General features: G+C 38.1%; 2 protein-coding genes and 1 long non-coding RNA gene across 4 annotated transcripts; all 3 read left to right on the top strand.

Moving 5' to 3' along the window:
* Nucleotides 1-951: 951 nt before the first annotated feature.
* On the top strand, nt 952-1,436 carry LOC108411029. The gene is made up of 2 exons (XR_001856534.1): nt 952-985; nt 1,231-1,436. It is a non-coding gene; the product is annotated as an uncharacterized LOC108411029 (long non-coding RNA).
* Nucleotides 1,437-4,930: 3,494 nt separating this feature from the next.
* On the top strand, nt 4,931-7,318 carry LOC108411017. Its single transcript, XM_037534395.1, has 7 exons — nt 4,931-4,962; nt 5,092-5,158; nt 5,270-5,620; nt 5,763-6,116; nt 6,380-6,487; nt 6,609-6,640; nt 7,070-7,318. The coding sequence occupies exons 2-7, from the start codon at nt 5,095-5,097 to the stop codon at nt 7,196-7,198; spliced, it is 1,038 nt and encodes a 345-aa protein (XP_037390292.1). The 5' UTR covers nt 4,931-4,962; nt 5,092-5,094; the 3' UTR covers nt 7,199-7,318.
* Nucleotides 7,319-13,228: 5,910 nt separating this feature from the next.
* On the top strand, nt 13,229-15,778 carry LOC108411030. Of its 2 annotated transcripts, none has more exons than XM_037534563.1 (7): nt 13,229-13,316; nt 13,470-13,539; nt 13,648-13,998; nt 14,145-14,495; nt 14,877-14,984; nt 15,105-15,136; nt 15,395-15,778. In XM_037534563.1, the coding sequence occupies exons 2-7, from the start codon at nt 13,497-13,499 to the stop codon at nt 15,524-15,526; spliced, it is 1,017 nt and encodes a 338-aa protein (XP_037390460.1). In that variant the 5' UTR covers nt 13,229-13,316; nt 13,470-13,496; the 3' UTR covers nt 15,527-15,778. The 2 variants fall into 2 exon arrangements, with proteins under 2 accessions (XP_037390460.1, XP_037390459.1); XM_037534562.1 differs by having other exon boundaries at nt 15,102-15,136.
* The last annotated feature ends 7,154 nt before the right edge of the window (nt 15,779-22,932 follow it).

Below are 22,932 nucleotides of genomic sequence, written 5' to 3'. Positions count from 1 at the left end.
TTCCAGGCACGGCCTACAGGGACAAGACTCAGGGGTCGTCCTAGGACCCACTGGAGGGATTATATCTCCAAGTTGGCCTGGGAGCAGCTTTGGATCCCTGGGAATGAGCTAGAGGAAGTTGCGGGGGACAGGGTCATCTGGGATTCTCTGCTCTTCCACCTGCTACCACAACTCTATCTGGACTAGCGGTCAACGATGATGATGATACTGGCTATCTGTTAAAATCCGTGTGGAGTATAAGATCCTTCTCTTAATGTTTAAATCATTAAATGGCCCCACAGTATTTTAGTGAATTAATTCATATGAAGCCACACTGTCACACCTCGCTTGCAGGTGAGGGTAGATGTGCTCCGCGAAGGTTGCGAGTTAAAATAAAAACGATGGCAAAACCACAATAGCACATTCAGTACAAGGGCGTTTATTTGGTGAAGGTGAGGAAAAGTCCAAAAAAAGTTAGAAAACAACAAACAAATAAACAAAATCTATTTAAAAAGTAGGTTTGCAACTTCAGGAAAACAAAATTTTATTTTATTTTATTTTATTTTATTTTATTTTATTTTATTTTATTTTATTTTATTTTATTTCCACCAGTATACATTGGCTCAACTACCAACCAGTCTCCTCCTTTAAATGGATCGAGCCCTTAAATATCCTCCACTGGTCTACTTAAACCAGTGCATACCACTCTGCAGGGGAGACAATAATGACCAAATAAAATTACTGATTCATTAAAATACAGAATACAGGAAATACTGGTTCTAAATTGACAGTCTGATCAAAAGTTTAAAAGGTGTATAAAGGAAAAAAACAATTCACATAACACCAAAACATTTCAGACTGCATAAACCCCATGAGCCCCCCTACCAAATGGAACACTCCAACAGGGTCCTACTGGGCATGTCTGAACTTGCCCAGGCATTATTTAAGGACAGCTCAAACATGGCCTGGGCCTTTTCCTAGACCAGGACACTAAGATGCAGCCCATGTAAGTATGGAAACTTTACCTGCTACTAATATAAAGATTTAAATTTCATGTTTAAACTGTAAAAAGGTGACAGAACAGGACTGAGTAAAGAGAGAATATGGAAAGGTATAGATTTACCTAGTTTGTTCGTTCTGTCACATTTTGCTAATATCAGTTGTTTGCACTATTACTCTCCATCACCTCTCCATAAACAGACTTGTTTGCCTCTCTCTCTCTCTCCCTCTCCCTTTATTTGAGCCCCTCAGCGACATTTGCCCGAGTCGCCACATGGGAGCCACCAGAGCTGCTAGTCACCAGAGTTCCATCTCCATTAGCTGACCTTCAGTTTTGACCACCATGCAGTTTCACGCTGTACAAACTTGTGCAAACCTCACTTGCATGAACTGACCTTCCTGATCATGCTACTGCTGCTATTATATACAAACTATTTAATGAAACATTTATCCACTTATTCTTTCTCTGTCTTGTATTCTAGTGGCAACCAGAGAAGGATGGGTTTCCCTTTTGAGTCTTGGTTCCTTAGTTTCTACCTCTCGCTGTTAGGGAGTTTTTCCTAGCCACTGTCGCCAGTGGCTTGCTCATGTGGGCTTAGACCAAGATTTTTTCTGTAAAGCTATTTTGTGACAATACCTAAAAGCACTATATAAATAAACCTGATGACTTGGTTTTTGAAAAAATCTGGACTGTCAGAATTTTTATACTAATCATACTAATAATTTTCACACCAGGTTATTAGACCCCAAGAATAATTTTTCAATATCTACATTTACCTCTTTGATATAAATTGGGTGGTCCAGGTTTTTCATAAGCTTTAGTCATACATAAATCACAATTGTCAATGTCAATTGTTGGTCCCCCTAGTGTTCATCAAAGATATGTGTCAAAACTTGAACAGTGAGTTTGAATAACCTTGGAAGTAAAAGCTGCTGTAGCAAGCAAAGACTTCTGTGATCATTCCGTCACCACCAGTGAGCATGAGTTATCTGCTGGAACTTCAGTCTGACTTTAAATATGATTCCAGATCCAATTTATAGCTCTTGCCTCACTATTAGTATAGTCTTGAACAGAGATGTCAATGTAGCATTATCCATTATGAGTGGCACATAATGTTCTAATTAGTTTAATTTTAAGGAATGTATGTCTTATCCGGTATCAGCTTGTATGTGTGTACACAAATGTTTAACTCTGCTTTCGGAAATTACATACATGCAACACCCCTTGCACTGTAATTTTCAACTGTCATGATGTAAATAACAAACAAATGAAAACAAAAAAATCTAATAACCATTGTGAACATTAACAGTTGCAATGCAGTCCATATGTCATTGCCTCTTTCATGCTTGAACCAATGAGCTTCTGAATCTGTAATTGTAAAGCATCCTACCTATAGGATGATTGTCCACATTATCCCATTATTGCGCTGGTGGAGGATCATTTGTGAGGTCAGACACTGATGTTGGATGAGAGGGTCTGGCTCACAATCTCTGTTCTAGTTCATCCCTAATGTGATGATTGGCCCCTCCCTCTCCTCCATGTGCTTTTGTTTACCTTTTAGTCCCGTCATGTGCTCTTGTTTTGGTCTGGTCCATGTTTGTTTTTCTTCCTGGTCCTGCCCCCTTGTTTTCAGACCCTGCTCTTAATTACTTCCACCTGTGTCTGGTTAGCCACCTGTTACCTTGTTGTTCCCTGTATTTTAGCCCTGTGTGTTCCACTGTAAATTTGCTGGTCTTTGTTTGTACTGTATGTAGTGTATTGTTTGGAATGTTTGGTGTTTTCCGGCTTCTGTTGTGTTTATCTCGTGTTCCTTTATGTCTGTCCCTCCTGTTATCAGTGTTGGGTCTCTGACCCAGGACTGTCTTGAGCCTGATTTTGGATTTGTCCATAATAAATCTCTTCTCTCAGCATTTGCTGAGACATTACAACAAAGGTGTTTGATGGGGTTGAAGTCTGGGCTTTGTGCAAGCCAGTCTAGTTCTTCCACACCAAACTCACCCAGCCTTGCCTTTATGGGCCTTGCTTTGTTCATGCTGGAACAGAAATGGTCTTCCTCAAACTGTTCCCACAAAGTGAGTGATACAAATGTCTGAAATGTCTTGGTCTGCTGAAGAATTAAGATTTCCCTTCACTGGAACTAAGGGGCCAACCCCTGAAAAACAACCCATAGCATTATCCCTCTTCCACCAAACTTTAGTTGGCACAATACAGTAATTCTCCTGGCATTCGTCAAACTCAGACTCATCCATCAGATTTCCAGATAGAGAAGCATGATTCATCACTCCACAGAATGTTTCCACTGTTTCAGAGTCTAGCAGCGGCATGTTTTACACCACTCCCACCTTGTTTGGCATTGTGCATTTTGATTTTTGTCTAGTTGCTCAGCCATGGAAACCCATTTTGTGAAGCTCCCAACACAGTCCTTTCTCTGATTTTGCCTTCAGAGACAATTTGGAAACTTTCAGTATATTATTAAAAAGTGGAAAGTCACTGTGCGCTTCAGCACTTGGGGGGCCCACTTTTTGTGGCTAAACTGTTGTTGCTCCTAGAGACTTCCATTTCACAATAATAGCATTTAAAGTAGACCGGGGCAGATGTAGCATTTAGATTTTTCAAAACTGGTGGAGCTCTTTTCTTAGCTATTAGAATGTGTGATATGATTTACACACAAGGTAAACCCTTCACAAACTTTAGTAATAAAGCAAAGGATAATGCAGGAGGTACATTGACTGGCCATTAAGTTTGTACCTCCTTATATCTACAGTTATTGTCCATTTTATTGGGTCCACTTACCATATAGGTTCACTTTGTAGTTCCACAACCACAGATTGTAGTCCATCTGTTTCTCTGCATATTTTGTTAAACACTTTTCAACCTGTTCTTCAATGGTCAGGACCACCACAGAGCAGGTATTATGCGGGTGGTGGATCATTCTTAGCACTGCAGTGATAGTGATGGTGTGTTAGTTTGTGTTGCGCTGTTATGAGTGGATCTGAGCAGTGCTGCTGGAACTTTTAGTCACTGCTGGACTAAGTATAGTCCATCAACCAAAAATATCCATCCAACAGTGGGGGTATTACATACGCCTACCTCGTTGGTCCACTTTGTAGATGTAAAGTCAGAGATGACAGCTCATCTGCTACTGCAGAGTTTGTTATTGCTAGTCATCCTCTAGTCCACAGGATGACTAACAATAACAAACTGTGTAGTAGCAGATGAGCTGTCATCTCTGACTTTACATCTACAAAGTGGACCAACGAGGTAGGTGTATGTAATGGAGTGGACACAGTGCTTAAAATCTCCAGCAGCACTGCTGTCTCATCAGGGTCTGGTACATTGCCAGCTCTGTGGATTGGTGTAGACAAGTTTAGGAAGGGATCAAAACACGGTGTTTGTCATGGAGAAGCAGACTAAGTAAAGGTAAAGGATTTGCTGGTGTTGCTGAACAATACTGTGAGGCACCACAGTCACACATGCAGGGCCATTTAACATTGTTAAATGTGACTCATGATTCTGTAGAAGGATTTTCTACTTTTTTAAGAGTTATGAAAATTATTTTTTAAGTTAGTGATATTGCTCACAAAGAAATTTCTGTGGAAATATAAGAAATGTCTATTTTTAAAATCATCTTCATGCCTTAATATGCACATTTTCCTCAGTGAAAATGTATCTATTCTGCTATTGAACTTGAGATTGTCTTCAGTTTTTGTAAGTAATTGTGACTGTTTAAGAAAATAACTTAACTAATTGGTGTAACTACTTGGACCAAACAAAGTTTATAAGTCAGCACAAATGGTTTTCATATTGAGCTCTAAGTTTATGCCCTCACATGTGAGTGGTTGGGGCCCAATTCTTCCTCCTGTAAAAGGAGCCAATCAGCTTTCAGCACAGAAAGTGCAGAAGCTGCTGTTGTAGTTTTGAGTACAGAGTGACGCACAGACTTCAGCTACATCTCAAGAGGTTATCATTGTCCTTCACAAACTGTAAGTGAGCTCATCGAATGAATTCTGTTCTGCTGACATTGACTTTTAGTTGGAGCTTGTATGTATATTATTTATTAATAATTTATTAAAGTGTTTATAAAGCGTAACTGAACAGTGTTTGTGTTTCAGGAGATGCATTATTTGAAGGGTTTGCCAAAAAGGTTTTGTCTACTTCTTTTGCTGTCAACAGCATTAGGTACTGCTTCATTTCTTTTCTACTAACTGCTATTTGTTTCCTGCTGTAATGCGCATGTGTTGCTGCAGTTTTAATGCAGTTTTCTTGTATAATTTATTATTGTCTTTGTAGGTGGTACCTCAGTGTTAGACATTGTCTCCCTACATGGTCCGAAGTATGTTCACAGTGGAGAAAACATCAGTCTGAATTGCTCTTTTTCATCCTCTGAAGCAGCAACGACTGCTTGGCTCAAACAGACTCCAGGAGAAAAGCCTCTTCTCGTCACCTCTGCTTATTATTCTAGACCAGCTGTATATCATAATGGCTTTGACAAGACTGGCCGCTTTAAAGTGTTAAAAGAAAAAGACAGTTTTAATCTGAGGATCTCCAATGCAGAACCGTCTGATTCAGCTACATATTACTGTTCTGTTACATATTACGCAGATACTGCGTTAGCAGACTGGACAGTTTTAGTCCTCAAAGGTAGGTGCTACTTAATTACAGCCTGTGTACCTTCACCACTTTCTGCACTGGAGATTTTATCTATGCTATGAAATGACTGCTCACACCTTCTCTATCTAAATGTCGCTCAACACCTGCAAAAACACATTTTTCTTCTATTTAGGTTCATCTTCAAGCCTCTCTGCTGTTCTCCAGCCTCCTGTATCAGATCCTGTTGAACTGGGAGGAGATACAACTTTGCAGTGTTCAATACTCACAGATGCGTCTGCAGGAGATCACAGTGTGTACTGGTTCAGACATGGATCAGGAGAATCTCATCCAGGAATCATTTACACTCATGGAAACAGGAGTGATGAGTGTAAGAAAAGCTCTGAGACTGTAGATTCTCCTACACAGAGCTGCGTCTACAAACTCCCCAAGACAAACCTCAGCCTCTCTGATGCTGGAACTTACTACTGTGCTGTGCTCATGTGTGGACAGATACTGTTTGGGAACGGAACTAAACTGGACTTAGTAGGTAAGAGCAGATACTTTCATTAAAAAAATCATTAGAATAGTCTCAATCACAACCCAGGTTCACAATTTAATAATATCTGAAATTATTTTCTTTTCCTTTATAATGCAAGAGACACATGATGTAGATTTATATTATGCAATGAATGCCTTTTGACTTTTCTGAAACTATTTGTGCTTTTTGTGTTTACCATTTTCATCATTATTTTTGGCATCACATTCAACAAAGAATTTGATTATTAAAATCTGCTTTCTTGCATATTACAGAGAAGAGCATTTTTCTCCCAGTCATTATCGGTTCAACAGCTTCAATCATCATTACCATGGCTGTGGTTTTATTTGTGTTTAGAAAATTACACAACAGTCATCATAAACGTAAGTTTGCCCTTGAAGCTGATATTATTGTTCAGTTTCTTTTGTTAATGAATGTATTTCATGTCATTTTTACAAATTCAGTAATGTACTGTGTTAAAATGATTTACTTGTTATTTTGAAGAAGCTGAAGGTCACTCAGTCCAAGCAAACCAGGTGATTAATTCAATTTCTTCTAACTTTTGGCTAAACTCTTTGGAAGCTCCCAATTCTCAGACATACCTTGTCATCCTTATACATTTTTGTAGTTTAGAGTTTTAATAAATATAAAGTTGTAATAATACATGTAAATTATAAATATTTTTATTATATTAAGATGCACATTAAATTCATATTTTATTATAGATATAAATTAAATATTTTTATATATTTTTATATATAAAGTACACAATGATTACAAAATCATTGTGTACTTTATATATAGATTTGAAATTTAGAGTTACTCTTACCCCTGATTCCTAACTCCCTGTACCATAGAAAATACTGTGAAACTGTTTAATGTGCTAGTTATACGATCTTGTAACTCTTCTGCTAAAGTGTCATTTTGCTCAGTGATTTTGCAGTGAAGTTAGTCTCTTTCTTCAGGGTGAATGTGATGAAGATTTGAACTACGCAGCACTGAGTTTCACTAATAAACCACCGTCATCCAGAGGAACTAGAAGACAACAGAAGCTTAAAGACACTGACGTTTACTCTCAGATCAAACATTCCTGATAAAACTGAATTTTCTTGAGATAAGGGAATCATCACTTTTATTGATAATGTAATATTAGCTGATAGAGACCTACCAAATAATGCAGTATTACTGCTTGTAATTAATGTTATGTAAATAATAAAGAGAAGTTTTTTTTTAGACAATTTAGAAACTGTGTGTGTGTGTGTGTGTGTGTGTGTGTGTGTGTGTGTGTGTGTGTGTGTGTCTGTATGGAGGAGGTTGAATGACTGATACAACTTGAGACTCTGGCCACATGCAGGCTGATTCAATGTCTCTACTTTGACTCCTGCTACAACAGTAAGGTGTCGACACTGGCCTTGAGTTGTGTACATAAAGAAGGCAAGCAAGTATTTATATTTGTAACAGTTCAGGTTATCTAGTAGTATAAAAAGTCAATCACAGAGAAGCAAAAACACAGAAGAAAAGGAAAAAAAAAAAACTAAAATGAATGTGGAGCTGTGCCTTTATCTTTTCAGGTGACACACTGCTATTGCATTAAAAAAATAGCATCACACGAGAATATTTTTTTAAGATGTTTTCTTATTTAAAAAAAGCTGAGTTATATCTGTAGGTTTTCATATGGTATAAGTAACTCAAGTCAGGATCATCACTTTTTCAAAAATGTTCTATGATTCAATCTTTAAGATTTCTATATGGGTATATATAGTGGTCTGATGTAAAATGTATTATTAGAAAATTAGACTCATTTTTATAGTGGTGGTGATAGGAACCAGAATTCTCAATGCGTCAGAATTCTCAATGCGTATCTCACAAATATAGCAATTTTATATACTACCCTTTTGTCATAAATGTAATATTAGCTAAAGGAGGCCTAACAAATAGTGCAGTATTTGTCTAGTTAAGTAGAGAATTACTACTGTAAAATGATTTTATACAATTAACGAAGAAGATAATGTTTTAGATACAACTGAGCATACCTTTTTATGTGTGCGTACATGCATGTGTAAGGAGGGGTGGAATGACTAAGCATCAAGACCCTCGTAGTGATTCTACACAAGCTTGTATATAATGCTGTCAGGACAAAACTGCATACCTCCATTTTTATCATTTTTCAGTTTTTGACACAATTTGAAATTTGCAGCTGCCCCTTTCATAGTCTCAAAATCTGAGGATGAGCTTACTAATGCACCAAAATGACTTGGAATAAATAATTTTCTATTAACTTTGAATATTTTTTCAAGTGTTTTTTTCTTTCTCCTGTAAAGTTACCATTTTACACATGTAATGTTGATCAGGGAAATATAATGGTAAATCTGAAAAGTTTTTGTTCGGTCCTGTTTTTCCTCACAAAACCCCTTGTGCATCTCTCTGCCATTAAGAAATTTCAAAACATGTGAATATTTAAAAAGGAATTCTAGCTTTTCTAAAAAAAATATGCTTACAATATTCCTTTTAACCATTATATTTCCCTTTCAGTTAAAGAATGATGTGCACGGAATAGAATATAAAAACTAGCAGCAGACTGGGAATAATAGGGCTAAGCCTTCAGTTCAGCTCAAAACTAAACTTAATCTCTATGATGATGCTCATTTCTTGTAGTGTCTCTGTGGGATTTCTAACAGTATGTTAGCACTAAGCTAGGGTAATGCACATGATGAACTGTAACTTTTTTCATGTCTTCAGTTTGAGGCTTGTAAAATGAATTAACATACTGTCATCATCCAATGAAAAACATGTATATCCATTTTTGTGATTTTTACTTTTCTGCATCATTTGAGCTCAGATGTCCTTTACATGATGATTGGACCAATGGAAATGTCCCAAAAAATTCTCAGACTAAAATATTTCTCATTGAAATAGACTTACATATAAAGTTTTTGCCCTCTCCTGTGACTTTACTATATTGGAGATACTTGTTTTTCTTTGGACAGTGAGGACCTTGTATGTAATAGTTCTACACTACTTGTTTAACTAAAGAGCCCCTGGCATAGAGCTGCTGCTATTATCCATTTCTAACTAACTGAAACCTGGTTAGACTACTGCTCATATTCAGTTTGTGATGGACCAAAGATTTCCAAACAGCCTAGAGATACTGTGTGTTCCCATAAATTATAAATCAAAAAATGACTGGTTGAATTCTCTGTTTATTTATAATGTTGGTAATCTAACATGTAAGGCCTTCAGTCCTTCTCCTGGAGGCCTAACCAATAGGTGATATAGCTTGGTTTTGTAGTTACCACAGTAAAAAAATCTGCATCTTTGACAACTGTTAACAATGAAATAAGTGTAATAGTACAGTGCTTGTAATGTTAAAATACAATGTACAAAATGAATCTAAAAATAAATTACATTCATTAAAACCAGCTAGACAGCCCTGAGGGTTCCAATGGTGATACAATTTTTTTTTTTTCTTTTAGATGAAACTTTATAATTACAATTTATTATATATACACTATACTGCCAAATGTATTCACTCATGGATCCAAATCATTGAATTCAGGTGTTCCAATCACTTCCATGGCCACAGGTGTATAAAACCAAGCACCTAGGCCTGCAGACTGCTTCTACAAACATTAGAGAAAGAACGGATCGCCTTCAGGAGCTCAGTGAAGTCCAGCATGGTACCGTGATTGGATACCACCTGTGCAACAAGTCATTCATGAAATTTCCTCACTACTAAATATTCCAGTCAACTGTCAGTGGTATTATAACGAAGTAGAAGCAATTGGGAACGACAGCAACTCAGTCACAAAGTGGTAGGTCATGTAAAATGACAGAGCAGGGTCAGCAGCTGCTGAGACACATAGTATGCAGAGGTCACCAACTTTCTGCAGAGTCAATCACTACAAAATTCCAAACTTCATGTGGCCTTCAATGGTTTCCATGGCCAAGCAGCTACATCCAAGCCTTACATCACCAAGCACAATGCAAAGCACCGAATGCAGTGGTGTAAAGTGCCGCCACTGGACTCTAGAACAGTGTAGATGTGTACTCTGGAGTGATGAATCACACTTCTCCGTCTGGAAATCTGATGGATGAGTCTGGGTTTGCCGGTTGCCAGGAGAATGGTACTATCTGACTGCTTTGTGCCAAGTGTAAAGTTTGGTGGGGGGGGGATTATGGTGTGGGGTTGTTTTTCAGGAGTTGTGAATCAGAATCAGACATGGTAAAATATCTGACATGGTAATATATAATTAGATCATTTCACTGGGCTAATAATTTCACTGCCATATTCAGACATAAAAAGAGAAATAAGCCTGAAAAAATTCAGAAATCAACCTTCAGCAGGGAGACCCAGTGGCATAGTCCCCTAGAGACATAGAATACAATTTTACTTGTAAAATTGTTTGTTACTTTTACACTATACCAATACAACGTAAAAGCTTTCCAGGTATTTTGACCTAGACATTATAATTTGTGAAAAACATATTTCTTTCCATAGCAAGGTCAAAAGGTCAGTGTGTACAAAATTTGACATTTGCTTTGAGACCCCTTTTCAACAATTATTATGAATGCTCAAAGCCCTATACTGCCTCCATAAGAGGTGGGGTTCTTGGACCCCAATGATTGCAATGTAATATGTACACGTCACTTAGCTCTCATAACAGTCGACAGAAATCAACATGTTCTAAAAACTAGGTGGTAGCTAATTCTCTTGTTTGGCACACCATTAAAATGTACATATATTCACCTTCCTGCACATAACCTAGTCTAACCCAAACCACTGGAAACTTACTGAAGAAAGACATCAAGTATGTGAAAATGAAACCAACTGCTCTGCACGCAAAGCTTTCTCATTTCCCCCACATAGGGTTCCATCAGTATCATACTCCAACAACTTTAGCTAAATTATTGTTATCCACCCATGGCTGCAGTCCTTTACAAAGTTCAGATTTACAACATAAAAATAAAATACTACAATGCTAAAATACTATATCTATATAGGAATGACCATGACATCCTGCTGGTTACAGGGATTGATCAGAATTCTTGCCTGTTGATAGCAGACAAGACGTTTACACAGTTCTCATAAATGGCATACTCATAATCGATAATAAGGCAGTGGTTGTACATGTATATCTATCAGTGATATGCTCTGGAGTGAGTGATAGGAGGGGGCACTTGAGGGGCCAATCAGATTTTTACTGGGGCCACTGCCCCACACCCCCACCTCTGGAGGGTTCCCCACTGGTTAACCTTGTAGGTTTCCTTGCTGCAGCCACCAATCAGTGACAAGGTTATCACATACTAATCATCAGGCCCCTCTCCTCATGTCCCTTCTGACATCACCCTGAGCATGAAGTTACTGTAGAGTGACAACATGGAAAGTGAGATGAAAGTTAATACAGAGCCATCATCATTATTTGCTCCCTCACTGTTTCTAATATTAACCACTACAAGCTTTCATTTTGTAAGTAGCCTTTGTCTGATTATCATCACCACAGTAATGCTAGGTTCCGCTTGCATTTTATTAGGTATGCAGTATCTCTTAACGTTCGACTGCGTTACGAGGCTGAAGTGGCTTCTTATTCACCAGCATCTTGTTTGAATTTTCCTGTTCCACCTTAAATTCTACCTGAGGCACCAGAATGTAAATGCGGCATCATGTAAGGTGGAACAGGACTTCAGCTTCGCAAGTTTTTAGTGTTTGACAGTCTTGCAAATTTAAGGAAAATTTTGAGGAAACCAACTGCGCTGCTTATAAATGAGAATAAGTCCATTTGTATCCAGAAGTTTGTCTAAAATCTCTGTCTTTGCCTTTCCTTTAGCTACATTGCTATATGACCTGTAGTCTGCACACCAGTTCTCAGTCATTGAGAACCAGGGCTTTTGTGCTGTGTTGCACACTTTGGAACTGAGATACATTTTACTGACATAGTGATTCCCATTCTCAAAGAGAAGAGTCTGGTCAGAGTCTGATTAGGGTCCTTGGAGCACTTGGGGGCATGCTGCACCCCAACTCCCAGTCCCTTTGTGCAGGGGTTACAGCACATATCCACCCTGCAAGCACTCACACTGCACGTGTTCTCAGCCACATTCTGTGTCCTCTTCTCAGGAGCAGAAAGACTGAGTGCAGTGTCCTTCTCCCCAGCACGGTGGCACTCCTTGCCTCAGCTATGATGGCTTGAGGGCCGGCCACTTCAATGAACTGCATGTGCTGGCCCAGCTTCTCTAACAGCAGTACATCCCACACTGCCTACCCAAATGCCAGAAATGCCTGCCAAATTATTGCACTCAGCTCTGCCATCAGCTCAAAGTGTCATCAGAGACCTGTCCTGCCCCCGGGGCTGCCCTGTGTCCTTGTTGGCCTGCATCCAGTACTTCTCACTATCGCGTCTTTTGCCGTCCTTGACATAATTACAAGTATGCAATCTCTGTGTTTATGATGATGCTGTTGTGTTAATCACAATGCAGTCTGCAAGAGCTTTTTAAAACATGTTTTGTTTAACATCTTTTATAACATTTATGCTTATACACAAATAACAAATGTATAACATACAAATACTTATTATGCATTATGTTAATGATTCACAATGCGTAATAAACACAGATTTAGAGTGCAATGCTTTTTTATAAATATTTATAGCCATGTGTTATGTGTTATTAACATATTTATATATGCTTACAGACGTGGTATTCACAGAAATTGTTCCAATTTTTTTTTTCTTTGTTTAGGGGTTATGGAAACTTTTTGTGAGGAGATTACAGCTCACTCTAATTAAAGAAATTTCTGTCTTTAGGAAATGTCTGTATTTAATCATCGTCATATCATGGCTTAAAATGCAAATTTTTTCTCAGTGAAAATGTTTTTATTCCACTAAGTAATTTGTGATTTGTGTTTTTCAGTTTTGTAAGTAATTGTAACTGTTGAAGAGACCAGCTCTAAAAACTTTTAAATTCCCCATCTTGGTTCAGTCCATTTGATGTGAGTGCTCTGGCCAAACCAGGTTTCCAAGCAGCACAAAGGATTTACATCTTGAGCTCTAAATTTATGCCTACACACTGAGTGGTCGGAGCCCAATTCTACTTCCTGTAGGAGAAGCCAATCAGCTTTCAGCACAGAAAGTACAGAGGCTGCTGTTGGAGAAGTTCTGAGACAGAGTATGCGTGGATATCAGCTACATCTCGAGAGTTTATCATTGTCCTTCACAAACTGTAAGTGAGCTCATCAATCTAATTTTTTTTTGTTCCACTGACACTGAATTGCAACTGTATGTTACTTGGAGCATATCTGTGCATTGTTTACTAATCATTTACTAAAGTGTTTGTAAAGTGTAACTTAAAGGGAAAAGTGTTTTTGTGTTTCAGGAGATACATTACTTGAAGAGTTTGGCAATGATTGGGATTTGTTTACTTATTTTGCTGACAACAACATTAGGTACTGCAATTTGTTTTTGGCTGGAACACACATTGCTTGCTGAACATCTAATCCACAGTTTTCATGAATACTCAACCAGCAAGTTTTTCTTTGTCTCTTTTGATTTAGGTGGTACCTCAAAGGTACACATTATCTCTCAAAGTGGACTGCATTACATTCAATATGGGAAAGAAATCAGTCTGAATTGCTCTTTTTTATCCCCTGATGAAGCAACAACTACATGGTTCAGACATGCTCCAGGAGAAAAGCCCCTTCTCATCGCCTCTGCTTACCATTATATACCTGCTGTATATTATAATGGCTTTGACAAGACTGGCCGCTTTAAAGTGTTAAAAGAAAAAAATAGTTTTAATCTGAGGATCTCAAATGCAGAACCATCTGATTCAGCTACATATTACTGTTCTGTTGCATATTATACAGATATTGCTTTAGCAGACTGGACAGTTTTAATCCTCAAAGGTAGGTGCTACTTAATTACAGCACTATATGTAGCTTATGCATCTTCACCACTTTCTGTACTGAAGATTTTATCTGTGACATAAAATTGGGATTCATCATCGTCTCACTCAATATCTGAGAAACCGTATATTTTTTCCTCTCTTTAGGTTCATCTTCTAGTCTCTCTGCTGTTCTCCAGCCTCCTGTATCAGATCCTGTTGAACTGGGAGGAGATACAACTTTGCAGTGTTCAATACTCACAGATGCGTCTGCAGGAGAACACAGTGTGTACTGGTTCAGACATGGATCAGGAGAATCCCATCCAGGAATCATTTACACTCATGGAAACAGGAGTGATGAGTGTAAGAAAAGCTCTGAGACTGATTCTCCTACACAGAGCTGCGTCTACAAACTCCCCAAGAGAAACCTCAGCCTCTCTGATGCTGGAACTTACTACTGTGCTGTGCTCATGTGTGGAGAGATCATCTTTGGAGACGGAACTAAACTGGACTTTGTAGGTGAGTGCAAATATTCTATATCTGATTAAAACAGCCTGAAGCACAACCAGGTACTCATTTTTTCATGTAATATCTGAGAAAATATTTTCTTTTTCTGCTCATAATGAAGAAGACGCATGATTAGATTTGCCCAGATTTGTGAGACATATATAAATAATTAAGTCAATCAATCGATGGATAAATAAAATCACCCTTTCTCTTGTGTTTAGCGATCGTCTGCCAAGTCACTATTGACATCAATTTGTTTTAGCATTTAGATACAATTGTATAATGAATGATTAGAATTTTCTAAAACAATGTGTTTTTTATGTTGTGTTATTATTTTGCATCACATTAAATGAAGAATTTGATTATTAAAATCTGGTTTCTTACTTATTACAGAGAACAACATTTTGGTCCCAGTCATTATCGGTTCAGCAGCATTAGTCATCATTACCGTGGCTGTGGTTTTGTTTCTGGGTATAAAATTACACAACAGACAACATAAAGGTTATAAAAGTTTTACCTCTGAAGCTGATGTTATTATTCTGTTTTTTTATTTGTTAATGAATTTTACAATACATTCTTACAAGTTCATTAATGTAATATACTTGTTATGTGTTGAAGAAGTTGCCGACGGTCAGTCAGTCCAAGCAAATCAGGTGATTCATTTAGTTTCTTCTAACTTTTGGCTAAATTCAGTCTCATGTCAAGCTTCTATGTCTTGTACATACTTTATTGTACTCACAAATTATTTGTAATTTACAGTTTCAGTATATGATTAATATAAATATTTAATATACATTAAATATTGCATGAAGTTCACGGTGATCATGATAATTATCTAACTCTTCTGCTAAACTCTCATTTTGCTTAGCGAGTTTACAGTGAAATGTGTTAAATACAATCTCTTTCTTCAGGTTGAATGTGATGAAGCTTTGAACTACGCAGCACTGAGTTTCACTAATAAACCATCGTCATCCAGAGGAACTAGAAGACAGCAGAAGCTGAAAGACTCTGAAGTTTACTCTCAGATCAAACATCTGCAGTAATGCTGAATTTTCTAAGGTTAAGGGAAACATCTACACTTTTAATGATGATGTATTATCAGCTGATGGAGGCCCAACAAATAAATAGTGCTTGTCTAGTTAAGTAGAACATTACTACTGTAAAATAAATACTTGTATATAATTAATAAGGACTATAAGCCATTTTCTACAAACTGAGCGTACCTTTTTTATGTGTGCATGTATGTATGGAGGAGGTCAAATGGCTGATAAACCTTGAGACCCTGGACACACACAGGCTGACTCACTGTATCTACTTTTGCACATGCTACTGTGGGTGTGTAGAATCAATAGGCTTTAAGGCTTTTTAGTGCAATTAGATTTCATTTGAAGGTGTTAATACTGGCCATCAGGTTCATACTGGAAAAAGGCAAGCAAGTAAATGCATCCATAGCTGTTCTCTATCTAGTCGAATAGCTAGTTAACCACAGAGAAGCAAAAAAGGGTCATTTCACTGATTATTGAAATTTTCTATACATTTCATTACAGGTTATCTACAGTGATCTGCTATGAAATACTCAGTTCTAGAAAGTCTTACCCATTTTTGCTTTTTTAATCAGTGGTGGCGATATGAACCAGGAGTCTTGGATACAAATATAGCTATTTTATTTATTTTTTAATATCACCAGTGAACCTGCATTACATTTCATATGTAATGTTCAACAGGGAAATGTAATTGTATTGAATTTTGAAAATTAAATTTTATGCAAAAACCTTCTTTCACAACAAACATAAAACAATATCTCACACATTAAGCATACATAACAATTTTATGTGGTAACTTTCTATAAGAGAACTTTTAGAGGCGTTAAGCTCTGCAAACTTCTGGTTCGTATCACCACCACTGCGAAAAATCCTGACTCTAAGTTTATCTAGAACTGACCATATCACATCTGACCACTCTGAATAGCTTTGTTTACATTTCAACCATTTATTCATACAGAAATTTTGAAAAATTAATGGATTTCCCCTAAATGTAACGGGTGCTACACTGGATGCTGACAGAGTTTAATCATCTTCCACAGTTTTTTTTTTCTGTCTTCTGTGGACGAAGTGCCAACAGGAACTGTTTCTGGACCTACAAATCAACCAAGCACTATCTCAGCCTTTTTAATAACATACTTAGCAAGGTGTCATTGGCAAAAAGTGTTTGGGAGTAGAGAAGTATAACATGCTTACATGCAAATATGAGCAAAGCTTTCATATTTTACAGTTCTATTAATGCATAAGATCAACATTTCACTGATTTGTTGGTCTTCATATTTTCTCCATACTCCTGTTCTGAAACAGAATGAGTACCCAAATAGTGATATCAGTATTCAGATCTTTTGCAGCTTTTCTCACTCAAATTACTTACTACTTTAGACTACATCTCATATTCACATTCCTGTAGTTGCATGTTTTTTTTTCCTAATGACATTAGTCCCACCCATTGTACATCAAAATATAACTGGTTGATTCCTTTACCATTCACTTATAATGTTTGCAGTTAATGTAACTTGTAAGGCCACCAGGAGGCCTAACCAAAAGGAAATTCAGCTTGCTTATCTAGTGACCACACAATCTTAACAAACTCTTTTAGAAAATTTGAACCTTTTTATTCCTGACTCAGTCTTGAGTCAGTCACCAATGAAATAATGGTGAATCCCAATGAAATAAGAAGTGACATACCAGTGAATCCCACAGCAGTGCCAACAGTCCACAGAAATCAGTGTGTTTATTGCAAAGTTATTGAAAAAAGAAATCAAATATGTGAAAATGAACTCTACTGCACCCAAAACGTTTTAATTTCACCCACAAAGATTCTATTTATCAGTATTGTTATGGCACAGAACTCCAATAACTTTTGCTAAATAACCTTTATCCATCCCATGGTTACAGTCCTGAAACCTTTTAACTTATAAAAGCTTAGAACATGAAAAAAATACTATAATTCTGTGACATCGATCAGAAGACAAGTGTAGTGAGCCCATTATTTCTGCTCAGAAAAGGCTCTTTATAATGAACAATGTAGAAAGGCCACTTCAAAAGTAACTGAGACACCATGCAGGCAACTCCTAGTCACTCTTTCTCTTATGGATACTAAGAGAAACCCACTCTAACCCAAGCCCAGCACAAAATAAAATAAAGACATAATACATCAATCTAAACACACAGCAACACTGCAATAGTCCCCTTACTGCAAATGCATGCCTCCCATTAGCTTCTTTCAGTAAAGCTTCTATGCTAATGTGAAGCGGTGGGCCCCACGGCAGCCACCACAATACTTCCATAATTCAAAAAAAGGTGAAGATTGCACATGTATATTAATCACTGATGTGTTCTGAGCTTCATTTAAAGCTAGAAACAGTAATACATAAAATATTTTTAATATAATTTCCTTGAAAAGGTTTCAGCTAAAGATCAGTTGGTCACAGTAAATATTTACACTTTAAACTTTATTGACATGTTTTATATTTAATAATGTAGTTTATTAATCTTAAGGCGTTTTGTGTAACTACTGTGCATCATTTTGTACCTAATAAACAAACTGAAGTTGTGTAGAAGGTGAGAAAGGGAAGTTTTCCCTAAGAAGCTGTCAAATTTCTGTTTAAGCACCATCTTTTCATGTGGTTGGAAGTTTCAGCAGTCTGCCCTCTACTGCAGTGTGTGTATCACCTAAACTGTGGTTACCGCTACATATGCACTCAAAGATAGGTTATAGTTCACAGGATGAAAGAAGAAGAAAAGCACTACAGCGCAGTAGTAAAATGGTGTTGCTATAGCATGTCATGTTCAGACTGAGTATAATGTTATATTTTACAAAGTCTTAACAGACAAGGCACATGTCTGTTGATGGGACAAACATTGATACATATACACAAGCATGTTGAATCGCTAAGTGTGAGGAAAACTTGAAGAATAAGGTTATTGTACTTATAATAAAATAATCAGAACAACTTCACAGGATATTCACAAAATGGTTCACTTCATATTTATATCCTGTGATATCTGCTCATGTTTAGTTGGTTATACATAATTTATGTGTTAATGTGCATTAAAATAATGACAGGAATTGAAGCTATTGAAAGACAGGCTTGTAACTTTCAAAGTATAGAACTGTTTCTTCGAGGTAAGATGTCCTAGACCTGCTGAGAAAAGAATAAAAGTAGCATAAAATTATTCAGTAAAAATTCCTTCCATAAACCATAGGTATACTCTTTGTCCCTTGTATCAGCCTGGGACCTTGAAACCATTAAAAGCTTTCTTTTGGTTCTGTGTAGTGTCAGCTGTAAAAAAAAAAAAAGTTAAAAGTGGCTATTTAGGGCTCTGTAGCTGCACTGGGGCCCCCTAACCACTTCTGGGCTATTAATATATCATCAAGTTGTCTAAGATGCTTGAGTAAGGGGGAAAAGCAACTGATTAATCATGTCTCAAAAAAGAATGCATGCATCTGGAGCTGAAAAACAGAAAAGAAAAACATGGAGAAATGCTTAAAGGTATATACAGTATATACACTATATTGCTAAAGTATTCGCTCGTCTGCCTTCACACACATTTGGGGCAGTCATGGGCTGGAGGTTAGGGATCTGGCCCTGTGACCGGAAGGTTGCCGGTTCGATCCCCAGGGCCGACAGTCCATGACTGAGGTGTCCTTGAGCAAGACACCTAACCCCCAACTGCTCCCTGGGCGCCGTGGATAGGGCTGCCCACCGCTCCGGACAAGTGTGCTCACTGCCCCCTATTGTATGTGTTCACTAGTGTGTATGTGGTGTTTCACTTCATGGATGGGTTAAATGCGGAGGTGGAATTTCCCTGTTGTGGGGTCAAAAAAGTATCACTTAATCACTTTAATCACTTAATATATGAGCTTGAGTGACATCCCATTCTTAATCCATAGGGTTTAATTTGATGGCCCGCCCTTTGCAGCTATAAAAGCTTCAACTCTTTTGGGAAGGCTATCCACAAGGTTTAGGAGTTTGTTTATGGGAATTTTTGACCGTTCTTCCAGAAGCGCATTTGTGAGGTCAGACACTCTAATTCAGTCTCCACTCTAATTCATCCCAAATGTGTTCTATCAGGTTGAGGTCAGGACTCTGTGAAGGCCAGTCAACACACCAAACTTACTCATCCATGTCTTTATAGACCTTGTGCAGTGATGCGCAGTCATGTTGGAACAGGAAGGGGTCACCCCAAAACTGTTGGGGTGCATGAAATTATCCAAGATCTCTTGGTTTGCTGAAGCATTAAGAGTTCCTTTCATTGGAACTAAGGGGACGAGCCCAACTCCTGAACAACAACCCCATAGCATAATCCTCCCTCCACCAAACTTGCAGTCAGACAAGTACCGCTCTCCTGGCAGCCACCAAACCCATACTCGTACATCGGATTGCCAGAGAGAGAATTTGTGATTTGTCACTCCAGAGAACACGTCTCCACTGCTCTAGAGTCCAGTGGTGGTGCTTTACACCACTGCAATCGACGCTTTTCATTGTGCTTGGTGATGTAAGGCTTGGATGCAGCTGCTCGGCCATGGAAACCCATTCCATGAAGCTCTCTATGCTGTTCTTGAGCTAATCTGAAGGCCACATGAAGTTTGGAGGTCTGTAGTGATTGACACTGCAGAAAGTTGGTAACCACTTCACACTATGCACCTCAGCATCCGCTGACCCTGCTCTGTCGTTTTACATGGCCTATCACTTCGTGGCTGAGTTGCTGTCGTTCCCAATCGCTCCCACTTTGTTATAGTACCACTGACAGTCAACTATGTTATATAGTTATATAGTATATATCTACACTGCTCAAAAAAATAAAGGGAACACTCAAATAACACATTCTAGATCTGAATGAATGAAATATTCTCATTGAATACTTTGTTCTGTACAATGTTGAATGTGCTGACAACAAAATCACACAAAAATCATCAATGGAAATCAAATTTATTAACCAATGGAGGCCTGGATTTGGAGTCACAATTAAAGTGGAAAAACACACGACAGGCTGATCCAACTTTGATGTAATGTCATTAAAACAAGTCAAAATGAGGCTCAGTATTGTGTGTGGCCTCCACGTGCCTGTATGACCTCCCTACAACGCCTGGGCATGCTCCTGATGAAGTGGTGGATGGTCTCCTGAGGGATCTCCTCCCAGACCTGGACTAAAGCATTTGCCAACTCCTGGACAGTCTGTGTTGCAACGTGGCGTTGGTGGATGGAGCGAGACATGATGTCCCTGATGTGCTCAATCGGATTCAGGTCTGGGGAATGGGCGGGCCGGTCCATAGCTTCAATGCCTTCATCTTGCAGGAACTGCTGACACACTCCAGCCACATGAGGTCTAGCATTGTCCTGCAAGGCCAAGGACAGTTTGATTTCACAGAAGTTTGATTTACTTTATATTGTGTTGTTTAAATGTTCCCTTTATTTTTTTGAGAAATATATATATATATATATATATATATATATATATATATATATTTTTTTTTTTTTTTTATTATTATTTTTATTTTTTTTTTTTTTTATGTTATGCCATTTGGTTTCATATTTAATGAAGCAGGTTTACAGAACCAAACAAACACATACAATTATCTCAATTAATTGATACAATGAATGTAATTAATTTTACAAAAAACAACTCTCCATTAATCCAGGTTTAAATATTCAAACTCTGATTAATACAGGTTTAGACACTCAGGCTGTTATCAGTCTAAGTTTAAATATTCAGGCTGTTATGAGTCCATGTTTAGATAGTAAGGCTTTGATTAATCCAGGTTTAGATACTCAGACTGTGATTTATCCAGGTTTAGATGCTCAGACTGTGATGAATCCATATTTAGATACTCATGCTGTAGATACTAAGAATGTGATTAATCCAGGTTTGATACCCAGACTGTTATTAACCATGTTTAGATACTGAGGCTGTGATTAATCCAGGCTTAGATAGTCAGTGTGTAATTAAAGCAGGTTAGATACTCAGCCTGTGATTCATCCAGTTTTAGATACTCAGACTGTTATTAATCTAGTTTTAGATACTCAGACTGTTATTAATCTAGTTTTAGATACTCAGACTGTTATTAATCTAGTTTTAGATATTCAGACTGTTATTACTCTAGATAACATAGTCAAACTGCGATTAATCCAGGTTTAGATATTCAGACTGTTATTAATTCAAGATTTAGATAATCAGGCTTTGATTAAGCCAATTTTAGATACTCAGGCTGTGATTAATTCAACTAGATTTTGATGCTGTTATCAATCCAGATTTATATAGTCAGACTTTGATTTATCCAAGTTTAGATACTAAAACTGTTTTTAATCCAGGTTTAGATTTTTACACTGTTAATAATTTAGTTTTAGATGCTCAGACTGTTGGTAACCCAGGTTAAGATACTCAAACTGTGATTAATCAAGGTTTTGATACGCACACTGTCAAAAATTCAATTTTACATACTCAGATGGTAAATAATCCAGGTTTAGATGCTCAGACTGTTATTAATCCAGTTAAATATACTCAAACTTTGATTAATCCAGGTTTTGATACTCAGACTGTGATTTATCCAGTTTTAGATACTCAGACCTCTCCATGGATCACCACCTTATCGTGGTGGAGGGGTTTGCGTGCTTGAATGATCCTAGGAGCTATGTTGTCTGGAGCAAAAGCTCCTGGTTGAGTCTCCCATGGCAGACTAGTCCTAGGTGACAGGCCAGACAAAGTGTGATCCATAATTACCCCTATGAATACAAGAAAGCAGGACTTGTGTACCCTGCCCGGATCAGGGTTACCGGGGCCCCACCCTGGAGCCAGGCCTGGGGGAGGGGCTCGCCAGCGAGCGTCTGGTGGCCGGGCATTCACTCATGGTGCCCGGCCGGGCCCAGCCCGAAGGAGCTACATGAGTCCCCCCTCCCATCGACCCACCACCAATGGGAGGGGTAGTAGTAGGGGTGCGGTGCATTGTGGATCGGGCAGTGTCCGAAGGCGTGGGCCTTGGCGTTCTGATCCTCGGTTGCTGAAACTGGCTTTTGGAACTTGGAACGTTACCTCACTGGCGGGGAAGGAGCCTGAGTTGGTGCGCGAGGTTGAGAGATACTGGCTAGATATAGTCGGGCTCACCTCAACACACAGCTTGGGCTCTGGGTCCAATCTCCTTGAGAGGGGCTGGACTTTATTCTTTTCTGGAGTTGCCCATGGTGAGAGGCGACGGGCAGGTGTGGGCTTTCTCATAGCCCCTCGACTCGGTGCCTGTATGTTGGGGTTTTCTCCCGTGGACGAGAGGGTAGCTTCCCTACATATTAGATACTCAGAGTTTAAATCCTGCCTTATATACTAAAGCTGTCATTAGTCCAGCTTTAGATAATCAGACTTTTATTAATCCAGGTTTAGATATTCAGACTGTTACTTATTCAGGTCTAGAT

This window comes from Pygocentrus nattereri, chromosome 2 (genome assembly GCF_015220715.1).
Source record: "Pygocentrus nattereri isolate fPygNat1 chromosome 2, fPygNat1.pri, whole genome shotgun sequence".
Taxonomy (NCBI): domain Eukaryota; kingdom Metazoa; phylum Chordata; class Actinopteri; order Characiformes; family Serrasalmidae; genus Pygocentrus; species Pygocentrus nattereri.
Note: the sequence above shows the minus strand (reverse complement) of the source record. Positions and strands in the feature narration are given on the sequence as shown.